Source organism: Drosophila melanogaster, chromosome X, assembly GCF_000001215.4.
Source record: "Drosophila melanogaster chromosome X".
In the NCBI taxonomy this organism is placed as follows: domain Eukaryota; kingdom Metazoa; phylum Arthropoda; class Insecta; order Diptera; family Drosophilidae; genus Drosophila; species Drosophila melanogaster.
Genome location: NC_004354.4, coordinates 10025125 through 10038181, shown reverse-complemented (window position 1 = coordinate 10038181; position 13057 = coordinate 10025125). Strand labels below are relative to the sequence as shown.

Sequence of the window (13057 nt, the reverse complement as noted above, 5' to 3'; positions counted from 1 at the left end):
TTTCCTCTCCTGATCCGACCAAATTTGCCCCCGGGTGACCTACTTTGACCCGGGGGTTTTCAATAAAAAATGACCGAGCTCGGCATTGATTTCCTTGGCCTGCGCCATAGCCACGCGATGTCCTTCGGTCTCTTCGTCATCGCCCAGAGAATTATGTGGCGTCTCATTTTCACTCACATTGAACACATCATGAATTTGTTGCTTAATATTTACAGTCACACTTTCGATATCCGGTGGTGCGGGGGACTTGTCGATATAGGTAATTGGTGAATCCTTTACATACTGATAGTACTTTCTTCTGTGGTAAATTGGCAAAGACAGCTTATCATCGCCTTCATCTTCTGCGGCTTCACTACCCTTGGTGATTGTCTGGACTTCTAGTTTATTTTCCGTTTGCAAACGGTTTATGGCATTGCTAAGCTGTACCTTAAGATCGCTTAAGTCTTCTTCGGTGGTTGTTGTTTCAGGAATTGATGTTGTCGTTGTGGTACTAGATTTGAGACGATTTATAAACTTTTGCTTGGCCGCTGCCAACTGATCTGTTGAAGATTCATCTTCAACAGGAACTGGTGTGGTAGTTGTTGTGCTCACGGGCCTTCTATAAGCGAGAATCCTTCTGGTGTTGCCCTCTATAGAAGTAGGGGTGGATTCTTCTGTGGACTCTTCGTCTACTGGAGCTGGGGTGGTTGTTGTGCTGACAGGTCTTTTGAACGCAAGAACTCTTCTGGTGGTGGCCTCAATGGGGGCAGCAGTTGCCTCCTCAGTGGACTCATCTGAAGCTGGGGTGCTTGTCGTGCTCACTGGTCTTCTGAAGTTGAGAACTCTTCTGGTGGTAGCTTCTGCAGATATTGTGGGTTCCGTAGAGCTTGTAGTTGGTTCCTCAGTGGTTGTGCTAACTTTGGAGGGACGCTTGAAAGCGAAGCTAGCCCTGCGGGTGCTAGCCTCAATATTTTGAGGTGTTTCCGTAGTTGTTGTTCTGATTGTTGTCGGTCTAGTTCTTCGGATTATAGTCCTGGCTGTCGTGCTCACACGTGGCGCCTCCTCAACTTCGTTCCCAGCTTCCTGACCTGCTTCATACTCGTATTCTTCCACCTCTTCATGTTCGATGGTTTCCTTGGGTTTCTTAAGTAGGCGTCTTCGCGTTTTGGTAACTGTTGTCTCTGTTTGGGCCTGTTTCTTGCGGGTGCTACGTGAGGCAAAGTCCAAGGCCAGCAGCGAAGAAAGATCATTACTCTGGAATCGCACGGATCCACGATTGCGTGTCACTGTGCGAGGCGTGGTGCTCGCCGCTGGTGGGTGGGTCACTTCATCGATAATGTACTCATACTCCGCGGGTTTCTCTTCTATGGTTTTAGTGTGAATGCGTTTCACAATCTTTTGACCAGCGTCGAGAGTGCGGACGTAGGTGGTGCGAGTGCGGGTGATTCCATTGCCTAGACTTTCGGTTTTTGTGGTGGTGCGGTTTCGAACAGCATTTAAGGAAACCCGACCAGTGGTTGCCTTCACCTCAGCTTGTGGTGGTTGTGCCACCGTATCTTCTTCATTGGATGTAGTTGATTGACTATTAGCAGGTGTTTCAGTGCTTGTGGTGCTGTGGTTGTTTCTCACTCGCTTGTTGGCATCTGCCGCTAGAAGAGAGGAGAGATCTCCCTCCTTGCGGGGCCTAAAATTGCCTCTGACTATAACTCGACGTTTAGGCAAAGCAGCGGTGGTCTCACTCTCATGTTCAATATCCTTTGCCTCTTCTGTAGTACTTGTTGTGCCTTCTGTGGTAGTGCTGGTACGGAAGAAACTACGCCTGGTGGAGCTACTAACTTCGGAATCTTCTGCAGTTGCTGTGGTTGTGGCTTCTGTCGAACTTGGCGCTGGCGTAGTGAATAGCGAACGACGAGTGGTGATAATATTCGCTTCAGCATCATCATCTACGGAGCTGCTACTGATTTCTTCAGTGGTGCTACTAGGAGCCACAGTGGTGCTACGTCTGAAGAACGAACGGCGCGTTGGACCCTCGGTGGTTGTCTCGACTTCAATCTCTGGTTCTGTGGGGCTGCTAGGTTCTTCAGTGGTGCTGCTAGCTGCTTCAGTGGTCCTAGTTCTAAAGAAAGAACGACGTGTTGTAGTTTCAGTAGATATCTGGGCATCACTGTCTGCTTCAGTTGAGCTGCTTGGTTCAGCTGTGGTGCTGGTTCTGTAAAAACTACGTCGTTTTGGTTCTTCTGTGGTTGTCTGAGCCTCACTCTCTGCTTCAGTGGTGCTGATTCTGTTACGCACAATAACTCGACGCCTTTGGTTTACGGTGGATGTGGTTTCATCTTCTGGCACAACTGCAGGAGTAGTTGAGCTAAAGCGGTTAAATGCTCGCCGTGTGAGTTTTTCTGTCGTTGTCGAAGAATCTTCCTGGAGACTGACTGGGCTGCTAGTTGTGTTAGTGATTTCTATAAATTCCGTACTGCTGGCAGGATCATCACTGGATCCATCGTTAGAATCAGAGGCAATTTCTTTTTCAATGGCTTCTGAATTAGTTTCAGTGGTGCTGCTTACATCTTCAGATTGTCCAGTTGTGCTGCTAATTGGGGCTTCAGAAGAGCTGATTTCCGTTGAAGATTCTCCATTATCATTCTCAGAAGTAGACTTTTTGTCGGTTTCAGCGCCTAGACTGGCTTCTTCAGCGACGATATCCAAGTCTGCGGTGCTGCTGGAGCTTTCTTCAGTGGTGCTGCTTACAGATTGTTCCGTAGAACTGCTGACATCTGAAGTTTCTGATGGCAAAGTGGTAATCTCGAGCTGTGGTTGTGCAGCTTCAGTTACAATTTCGGGAGATTCCTGTTCGGTCGCCGTGTTGCTGTCATCAGTATTCTCGCTTCCAGCAGGCGCCTTCGTCTCACCCCTCTTCTCATCATCGATTATTTCAGCAGCCACATTTTCATCTTCGGTGGTGCTCTCCACAATCTGTCCACCTCTGCTAATAGGTTGGTGCGGTGGAGTTGGTTTGGCTGCATCGCCGAAATTCCTCACAAAGCTGGAACTGCGTCCGGCGGTTAGATGAGCACCGCCCTCGGAATCGCGAATGATGGCTTTGTAATGGATTTGAGAGTCATCTAAGCTCGCTTTGCTAGCAGAACGTTGGATGCTCTGGTAGCTGCGCGAACCGTGCGTTGGGGTCGCGGTTGCCACCTCGAGAGCCACTTCGGACTCATCTTCGGCGGAATTTAGGCGGCGACTGCGGAACTTGGTGGTGGTTTGAAGCTCGTCATCCACAATTGATTCGGTGTTCAACTGCTTGCCGGCAAAGCGTCGGGAGTCCTTGTCGTCGCCCGCTAAAGAATTGGGAACCACTGTGCGCTGCGATGCAGGACGTCGCACCGCACGCCAAGTGTACTTGGTATGCTGCTGTGTGGTACTGAGGTCATCGGTATCGATTTTGTTGGATTGGGATTGACTTAAACTAGAGCTAACTACATCATGCCTTAAGCTATCATTGCCACCGTTACCAGCTACTTCTACTTGGGATTCTTGGTGGTGCAGTGAGGAGGTATTGGTTCGTGTGTTGATTGCGGTTGCTGTTGGAAGACTGGCACTCACCTTGGGCCTATCCCCTGGAGATAGTCGTGTCTTCTTCACTACTTGAGCAACTGCATCGGTTTCGTTATCGTTATTATCGGTATTGTTATCATTATCGGTTTGGGAAATAGTGGTGGTTGTGGTGCTAACTGTGGGTCGTGTGCGACGTCGGGGATAACCAAAGGGTCTGGGACTAGAAAGGTTTGGTTCGGAGGTTGTTGTTTGGGTCTGCTCTGGTTGGGGTTGCCTTCTGCCCGGGTTGGTTCTAATGCTATTTAAACTACTCAAACCGTTTGTTGTTGGACTAGCATCGTTCGCAGCTTCTGCATTGTTGTTGTTGTTGCTGTTCTTGGTGGCTGTTGTTGTTGTTGTGGTTATGCGTCGACGGTTGGTGGTTGCATACTTGTATTGAGTCTTGGTTTTCGTTACCTCACTGTCCTCGTCCACGTTGTTAACGTCATTCAGTTCGTTGTTGCCCGTGGTGGTTGTTGTTGTGGTTTTCGGTGTCGTTGTTGTGGTGTCCAGTTCGGGTTGTTCCGTTGTTGTTGTGCTTGTTGTTGTCGGTGTTGATGTTTCTGAGTCGGGACTGGGAGAAAGGTGGGTGGGTGAGGCTTCACTCAACTCGGTGGCTAGCAGGGAGTCTGAGCTAATGCCATTAGCGGTTGTTGTTGGGACAGTGGATGCTACAATCGGTGTGGGTGTGGTGGTGGTGGTATGCAGATTATTAGTTATGGATGTGGTGGTGGTTGAGGTGCTTTCATTTGGTTCAGTGGTTTCGTTAGTTGTGGTTGTGGTTTCGGATTGGGCGGTGGTGCTGGGTGTTGTTGTGATGTTCTCTTCTGTTGGTAATTGGTTATTCAGTTTCACATTGTTGTTGTTATTGCTGCTGTTGTAGTGGCTGTTGTTGTTGTTGTTGTTGTTGGTGGTGGTGCTGGCCTTGGCAGTCTCAGTGCCGGCGGTTGTTGTTGTTGTTGTAGTTGTAGTTTCTGGTGTTGCTGTTGTGGTGGTGGTTGTTCTGCGGCCGATGCTCGCATATTTACGTGTGTTTGTGGATTGTTTGCTCTGTACCGTGACAATGTCCTTTTGCTCGTCCTCGTACTCTTCCTCTTCATCTTCTGTTGGATCTTCGGAATCTTCGGCAGTGGCACTCTTAGTGGGTCGTGTACGCTCGAAGTATTTGTAACTGAAAAGTGTAGATTTTTCGATTAATGACAATCACCTTGAAATATATATCGTCCACTCACCGATTGGTTGTCGAACTGGGCGCCGCTTCCGTGACTTCTGGAGATGACGTGGTGCGTCCACGAGTACGGCTCAAGGTGGCATAGGATTTCACCTGTGTCTGGGTCTGTTGCTCTGCCTCTTCGTGGGATTCTTCTGCTGGCGGTGCCACCGTGGTGGGCCTAGAGCGTCTCAGACTTGTGTAAGACGGAGTGATAGAGCTCAAAGGACGACGGGTGGTTGTCTCAACTTCGGCCAGGTTCTCCTCCTCTTCCTGCTGATCTGCGTGCTCCTCCTCATCTCCCTGACTCGCAGATCGATGGCGATTGATGGTCACATATTGTTTGCGTTCCTTCAGGAAACCATCGAACTCAGCCAATTTTTCAATGCCCTCGTTCTGTGGACCTTGGCGACTGTTGCCCCTCAGAACTGAGGAATATTTGGAGTTGGTGTTGGAGGTGAGAGTCGATGAACCCCTTGACGAACTGCTCGAAGTAGTGGGTTCTGTGCTTGTCTCTGAAGCTTCGCTGATCTTGAAACGATTGCGGCTGAAGGAATTCAATGTTCCAGGTCGACTTAGCACACGATCATACAGAGATTTGCTTATAGTCGACGGAGTAGTGGCTGCACCAGTGGCAGAATTTTCCTTCAATGTAATCGATCCATCCTTGTTACGCAAAAGATGCTTCTCCAGTTGCTCCACGCCGCCCACTTTGCGAATCAAATCGATTAGTTCCTTAATCACCTGTGGATCCTCCTCAGCATCCGTGGATTTGCTTGGCGACAGCTCGTCAGTATCTTCTTCATATTCCAAGTCTTCATCAACAGTGGATGGAGTTGTCGTAGTGGTTGTCGTAGTGCTTGTTGTGGTGGTGGTGCGTGGATATACTGGACGAGACGTGGGAGCAGCTGTTACTCGATTGGAACGCACTGTGGTGGTTGCCGGGGTTGTGGATGTCACTGGTGCCGCCGTTGTAGATCTAAGGTGGAAAAAGATAGTTTAGTAACGAAAATAAGAAATATTACACATTAAAACATACTTTTTGGTCTTGCAGGGCACATTGCGAGCAAAGTCGCAGGAATCGGCAGCCGGATTAAAGTAAAGTCCCGATGGACAAGTGAACATGTGAGCCACAATTCCTAGACCAGACGGTCCACTATCCAGGCACCAGTAGTACTTTTTGCAATCTCTTGGATGCTGGAAGAATCCCTCCTCCTCGCACTTGAAGTCCGAACCTGGATCGGGAGTCGTTGGTGGTGGCGGCGTGGTGGATGCCCTGCCTCCAATGTAAAGAGATGATCCCTCGGCTTCGGTCAGTTTGAAGGTGGTGCTTGGCGGTGGTGCCTGAGTAGAGCTCACAGCTGGTCTCCTTGTGGCACTGGGTCTCCTGGAGCTGAGTGGAGCTTCGGTCTTGCCATTTAGACGGTTCCTATTGCTGGCATTATCGCGACTGCGAGATCTTGATGGCTTCTGTGGTCCACTTGGCTTGGCCACCTCGTTGATGCCCAGTCTGAAATGGATTGAGAACATTGCAATCTTTGCACGATGCCAAAGAAATCCTTTTACTTACCCCAATGCCTCCACCATGGCTTCCTTGGCAGCCTCGATAAGAGGATATGGCTTTCCGTTGCAGGTGCCGCGGAAATCATCGTTGTCGATGGCCCAGAACATAATGCCGCCCAGTCCCTGGGCCACCACATATTCGGCCTTCTTGCGCACGATAGCCTCATCATCGTAGCCCACCCACTGATTGCGTCTGTAGGCATAGGGACCCATAACATTGGCATTCGGCTGCACCACAGTCCACTCGGGGTCGTCCTTGAGGGTCTGGCAGATCTGGTGGGGATTAAAGAGGGTTAGTCATTCCTCAAAACTGATATTCACATATATCTTTAGCTTACCTCATAGTAAGCCAGGTATCCCTTTTCCCTGGTGGCATCACCCTGTTCTCCCGGACCCTCTGCCGGTGCTCCCAGTTCGGTGCTCTCCTCGTTGATCAAAGTATAGGATCGGCCATAGGTGGGTATGCCCAGAACAAGCTTGTCACGATCTGCACCCGCTTTCAGATAGTATTTGATGGAGTAGTCCTGCACGGATATAAGAAAAGCTATTTAGTAAAATAATGGATACTTTTAAATATGCTGCAAACTCACAATATTTAACTCGGCATCGTAATTGTACTCGGAGTCTTCCTCCAGCGAATAAAGCGGAGCATGATGGTTAACCGATGGCTCGTGGGAAGAATGGAAATCATAGGTCAGCACATTGAACCAATCCAAATACTTGTTCAACTTGGGCACATCGTAACCCTTGTCAATGTACTCGATGCCAGCAGGAACTGCCATGGTCAATAGGAGACGAGTGCGTCCGGTCTTCTCCGCTTCCCTTTCGAATTCGGCCCTAAGCTCTTGGACAAACTGGGCATAGTTATCACGATCCCGGGACTTGCCGCCCTCTCGATGGGCTGGATATTCCCAATCCAGGTCGATGCCATCAAAATGGTTCTGCCGCAGGAATTTCAAGATGTTCTTGATGAACTGCTGCCGACGCTCGTTACTAGCCACCAATGGAGAGAATCTGGAACTCGCCTCGTTCCATCCGCCAATAGCAATCATGGTCTTCAGCTGTTTGTTGTACGTTTTGAGTCCAGTGAACTTGGCATAGCCACCTGGATGAAAGAGAGAGAAAGAGAGAGAGGGGGCAATATGAAGGGATGCATCGTCATCAGACGGACAGGAAATTAAAGCCGAGTCAAATTAACTCGCCGGAAGGACGGGGGCGTGTCTGCGTTTGTCTGTCCACTCACCCTGTTCGATGTCCTGGTACTTGTCAAAGGGCTTCATTTGGTTATCCTTGGTGAATCCACCGAACGCGTACACCAAATGTGTACACAGGTATGGATTTATGTTCTGCGGATTGAATTTGGCTGTGCCCGGCCGATAGACACTCCAGTTCGTATAGTAGCAGACCACGCGACCCTCGCTGCTGGCTTCTGTTTTTGATAGAAACGTAATTGAGATGGGAACAAATTACTACAGGATACCGGATGTCATTTTAGAACCACCTACCATTTATGCAATAGGCGAGAGCGCAGAGCAGGAAGAGCGTTTGCCAGGCCGCTCCACGCCGGAACTGCAATGAAGGAAAAAGAACATTAGCGAATTACGACAATTATAATATATCGATTCGATCATAAAGATTTTGGCCAGCACGAGGCGGAAGCCATCGGCGGGCAGGCCAATTTGCATAACGAGATCGTAGATCCGATCGCCAACAGCCATCAGCATTGACACAGTGACATCTATGGATGGATGTGGAAGGGGTACCGCACAAATCTGGGCGAAACAAAAGACCAAAGACACGAACTCGAAGAAGATGTGGTTCCCATGAAGGTCGACCAACCAATCGCCTCTTACATAATCATGCATGGTATGATGTGACGAGATGAATTTCATATGCAAATCGTCGAGCTAATCAGATGCATGTGCCACGCCCCATTTTTGGTGTTATAAGAGGGGCGGCTGCTGCCGATGACTAGGAAGTTGTAGTACACTTATTGTTTACGGAGCACCACTGTGCGCTCACTATGACTCATAGTCATAAATATCTTAAACGGATTTTCATATTAAAATGCCAAAGTGTTACAACAGCAGCCACAATGGGCCCAAATCATTTTGGATTTTGGTCAGCAACCGAAAGAGAAACAACACCAGATTACATAAGAAATCCGTACCAAAAACTCGACTTTGATTGCGTATGCGTGTGTGTGAGACATGCCGGTTTTTGTTTTCTGTTTCTTTTTATGTTTGTATTTTTTGTTTTTTTTTTTTTTTTTGGACTCACACACACTATGTAATCGTTCATTCATCGAAGTGAATTTTACACATAGCGAACAAAATATGCTTGGAAATAAAAATTGATCAAGTCAAGACATCAGCATCATCACCATAGCCATCACCATCGAAAAGCATCTGCCGAACAGGTTGGATTGCCGTGGCTCATAACTAATTAGCAAGCTGGCTTTAAGACCTCTCTATATACTGTATAGTGTATACTATATACGATGTGATTATGAGATGAACAATCAAGTTTGCTAATTGCATTAACGCGCCGAAGGGGAACTTTCTTTTCGCAAAAAAAAAAAAACAATTATCTACAAATAAAGGGAAGTTTTCTATACAAATTGTTAGGTACTAAAATTTGGAATTAAATTTCATTTAAGACAGCCACGTCTTTGCCGACAGAAGAACATCACTTTTGAAGGCCAGTTTTGTTCACAAGTCAGAAAGGTTAAATCGAACATAAACTAGTTTCGCTTGTTTGGTCTTGCATAAATAATACGACACAATCTAAGAGCAACAAAGTTATGCAGAAAACTATAAAAATGCCAATAAATTCTGTTTTAATGAATTATGAAAAACAATAATGGTAAATCTCTTTGAGTGCAATCCCTCATAAAAGTCACAAGTTTTCAGCTAAAAGTATTGAAAATACTTTAAGTAGAGAATGGAACTTCCTTAAGTGTGATTCATTGGCTGTTGGATATAGCCACCCTTCTAAGTTCTTAGCCCAGATTCAAACTTTCAAGATTTCCGCTGAAAGCGGCGACAATATTGCACTTTCAAAACGCTGCAAAAAAAAAAAACAAAAGTCGGGAGCGTTTTTATATCCCCGCACTTTTGAGCTCTTTGGCGTTTCAAAGCTTTCCCCTTTTAGCCGTAAATCGCAGCCGTATCCATATCCGGCATACATACTTTTCGATGTGGCGGTAATGTTGTCCCATTTTTATGCCAAAAGCCAATACACTCGAGACAATTCTGGCGTCTGGTGTAATGGCATATTTACCTAGTGCCAAACGAACCGAAACGACGCGAAATATTTATAAAAATGTGTGTGGACATTGATTGGGTCATTGGACCAGCATAGGTAAACAAGATATGTTTATGGAACGCTGTGGCAATTTACATTTATATATAGCCATCATTTACATGGTGGTCAGTTTGGTTTGGTTAAGTTGGCTTACGCATTGCTTAACATTGCTTTATGGCAGCGACTGCAGCAGCTGCTTACATAAAATTGCATGCCAAAAACAAACAAACAAAAAAAGAAAAATAAAAAAAATAAAGGCTACTCAAAAATAAATAAATGGAGAAAAAGTACGAAGCTAAACAACTTAAATGAAAATGAAATGACAACAATTTGGATTGTACAATGCGCATGAGCATTCGCATTCGCAATTCGCAATTCGCATTTCGCATTGATTGGCCAGCAAACTCTTTGCTTTGACAAATTTGTCGATTTTACGCAAAGTGAACAGCAGCAACATCGGCAACACATGTACTTAAAGGCAAATGCCAGATTTGTTTTCAGTTTAGTTACAATTACAGTTTCAGCTTTAGTATTTTGCTTTTGTATCAGTGCAGCCTTATTTTCTTTTAATTGCAACTAGCGGTTGGCAATTAAAATCAGGCTAAATGTGGCCTGGTCGACTACTGTTGTTGCTGTTGTTGCTGCTGCAACACCGTTGATGTTGCTGCAGGGCGCTGAAACAGCAGCTTCCACAGCGGTCCAAAATTGAGAATCGTTTTGGCCGGATTTACAGCCCCAGCGGCGGTACAATTTATGGACAAGTTGCTGTTGCAGTTAGCTGATGTTGCTGCTGCTGTTGCTGCTGCTGCTGCGACAACAAGTTGCAACACTTGCGGAGATCCAGTGTGTGTGGCACATTTATACAGGCACTGCTCACATGTGTACATACATACATATATGTACTGCAACTGCAGCTGGAGAGCCCGTTGCTTACGTAAGGCATCGCATTACGACAAAATAAAACCAAAAAAAAAAATAAAAAAAAACATATATACCAAGAGGCTCAAAAAATGCTCAAATATTGCGTATACATATGCAATTTTCTCAGTTGCAGTGTGGTTTGCATAAAATCTGGATTTAACCTTGAATCTTGGCGAGCAAAAAACTGCCTCATAAATCGCCGCCAGTTGCTCTCGATTTATGTGGTATTGGAACCAGGTCGATTTTGCCTTTGTGACTTTGAGAACTTTTGAGATCATGAGAAGCGGATTGTCGATCCAGATACTTAATACTCAATACTTGAGCTGTTGCCCATTAGAAACCGCTTGTTTCGCTGCCTGACAGACATGAATCAAGTGGGTCTACAAAGAGATATACTTCTGGACATGTTCGACAATCCCTAACTAAATAAGTATCCAATCAATCCTTTGTGGATTTAACTTCACAGATTTATGTACTCAATTAAAGTTATTCCCATTTATTTAGTTTAATAACTTATTCATCAAATTATCTAATGATTAACTTTATGGCAGCTTAGTGATTAATGGAATTACACATATGCATTATTACTTTTAATTAATTGGTAAACACTCAATAAATTTTTTGATACTCACTATATTAACTAGCCACTAATTAACTTTTGTGAAAATAAATTAAGTTTGGTTTTGGCTATTTGGATAATACACTTTTTGTATGATTTTTATAGTGTTTACAATATGACTTGGCATGTTTATGGCCTTAACATTTTTCTTGGGCAAATAAAAATATACGACGAATTCCCGAAAATGACTCAAATGTGTAAGGAAACCAATTTTTCGACAGAACAAATTTATGTGCAGCGCGCTGGGGGATATTTACACTAGGCTTGTTTTTTGCCAAACACTCGTGAATCATGTGTGAATATTTGAGTAAATTGTGGGTCTGCTGGCCATCAATCTTGGCCCCACAAAAAAAAAATTCCGCAGATAATGCTCCGGCTATTCATAATCCCTTAGCAATGCAGCTGGCCATCCAGATCAGCATTTACACATTCACAGCCGAAAAGCATGACTTGGCCAAAATGCTGTTGTGGTTAAATAAAGTAAAGTTCAGTTCAGTTCAGTTCAGTTGAGTTTGGCTCTTGAATGCAACTTAAAATTCAAAGGGGGTACTGCAGCGTGTACCGCTCCCGCCTGGAAATTGACTGGAAATTTCCGTAGCACGTAGAATGTGCCGCACATCATGTCACGTTTCAGGTACCAAAGAGCGTCGCAATGTCAACGCCCCAAAAAGTAAAACAAAAGCAACGCGCGGACCCAGAGATCAATGTCTGCCCAAGAGACATTGCGTATACGCCCCGTTCGACGCCGGCACTGGATGATTCGGGGAATGTTTGAATTTTTGGCAGACGGCCGGGCAGCAAGCGGGTGTGTCGTGATGAAGAGTTTTGTAAACAAAAGTTTTGACATTTCAACAGGCCACTCGACTTGTCCAGAGGAGCCAGAGTCACTTGGAAAACATCACCACCACCCTGCCTTCAGGATTGGGTGTGCCAAAGCCACAGCCCATGGGCCAAAATCCAAAAACCACCGGCACAATGCCACAGATCTTTTGCCGATAAGCTGGATGCCATTAACTCATGCATTTAGCCCGGATTTATGCCGTGCGAAAGTTGAGCATTGTTGGCCAACATCGAGATTAGCGTGCGAATCCATTTTTCCAGTCGCCAAAACGTAGTCCAAAAGTCGCGGGCATTCAGTTTTTAGTTCCCCCCAACCATGGCTTTTTTCAATTAGGCAACCAAACAACAGACCAGGCCACGACCCAAACTGAATCATGGCCAGCGGCCAGAACACAATAATCGGACCAAGAAGGTAAATAGAAGGGAGGCAATTGTCAGGTCCAATTGACAAAGAAAAAAATTAAGCATAGAAAAAATACCAAGAAAATTGTTTATTAATTTACAGATAGCTAATGCAAACTTTAGGCACTAAATTGCTTTTTTATCTTTCTAATCAATCACCTGGAGTTTACTCATCGGTCAAAGGCATTCCCGAATCTTGTTTGTACTTTCCTCAATGGAATCGAAACGTTTTGGCCAAGTGAAAAGCCGCCCGACCGGGTCAAAAAAAAAAGAAATTGATGATAGCCAATAAACGCACTTTGTGTTGGCCAAGAGTTGCCAATTACGGAGCAGAAGTCACCCAGTCATTGACTCCGCTTAGGGAACCTGTTATTGGGTTAGCCTCCTCCAATCCCCCGATGCAACACTCGATACGTTTCCACGACTCTGACTGCTCCGCTTTTTGCTCCTTGGAGGCTTTCTTAATCGCCTTTTGGCGTGACAGGAGGCCACCAAATACCAAAAATCAAAAAACGAAAACCAAAAACACCGATACCGATAGCGATGAGAAAAGCGAAAGTTGATGTCGCCGGATGCTGCTAGTTGGGGTGAGATTATGTCCATCTTTGTTTTGGCCGCTGGAT

At 45.8% G+C, this 13057-nt stretch overlaps 1 protein-coding gene across 7 annotated transcripts in view; it reads right to left on the bottom strand.

The window, feature by feature from the left end:
- Cht6 (Chitinase 6) overlaps positions 1–13057 on the bottom strand; it is a 33959-nt gene that overhangs the window by 12622 nt on the left and 8280 nt on the right. For 3 of the 7 annotated variants that reach the window (NM_001258673.2, NM_001258669.2, NM_132370.4), the window contains 8 exons: positions 7852–7915; positions 7590–7775; positions 6937–7451; positions 6685–6870; positions 6354–6619; positions 5823–6293; positions 4806–5762; positions 44–4744 (listed from right to left, as the gene is read on the bottom strand). In NM_001258673.2, the coding sequence (NP_001245602.1) occupies positions 44–4744; positions 4806–5762; positions 5823–6293; positions 6354–6619; positions 6685–6870; positions 6937–7451; positions 7590–7775; positions 7852–7915 (7346 nt within the window). The remainder of the gene's footprint in view (positions 1–43; positions 4745–4805; positions 5763–5822; positions 6294–6353; positions 6620–6684; positions 6871–6936; positions 7452–7589; positions 7776–7851; positions 7916–13057) is intronic. The other 4 variants (NM_001258670.2, NM_001103464.3, NM_001258671.2 and 1 more) reach the window with 3 other exon arrangements.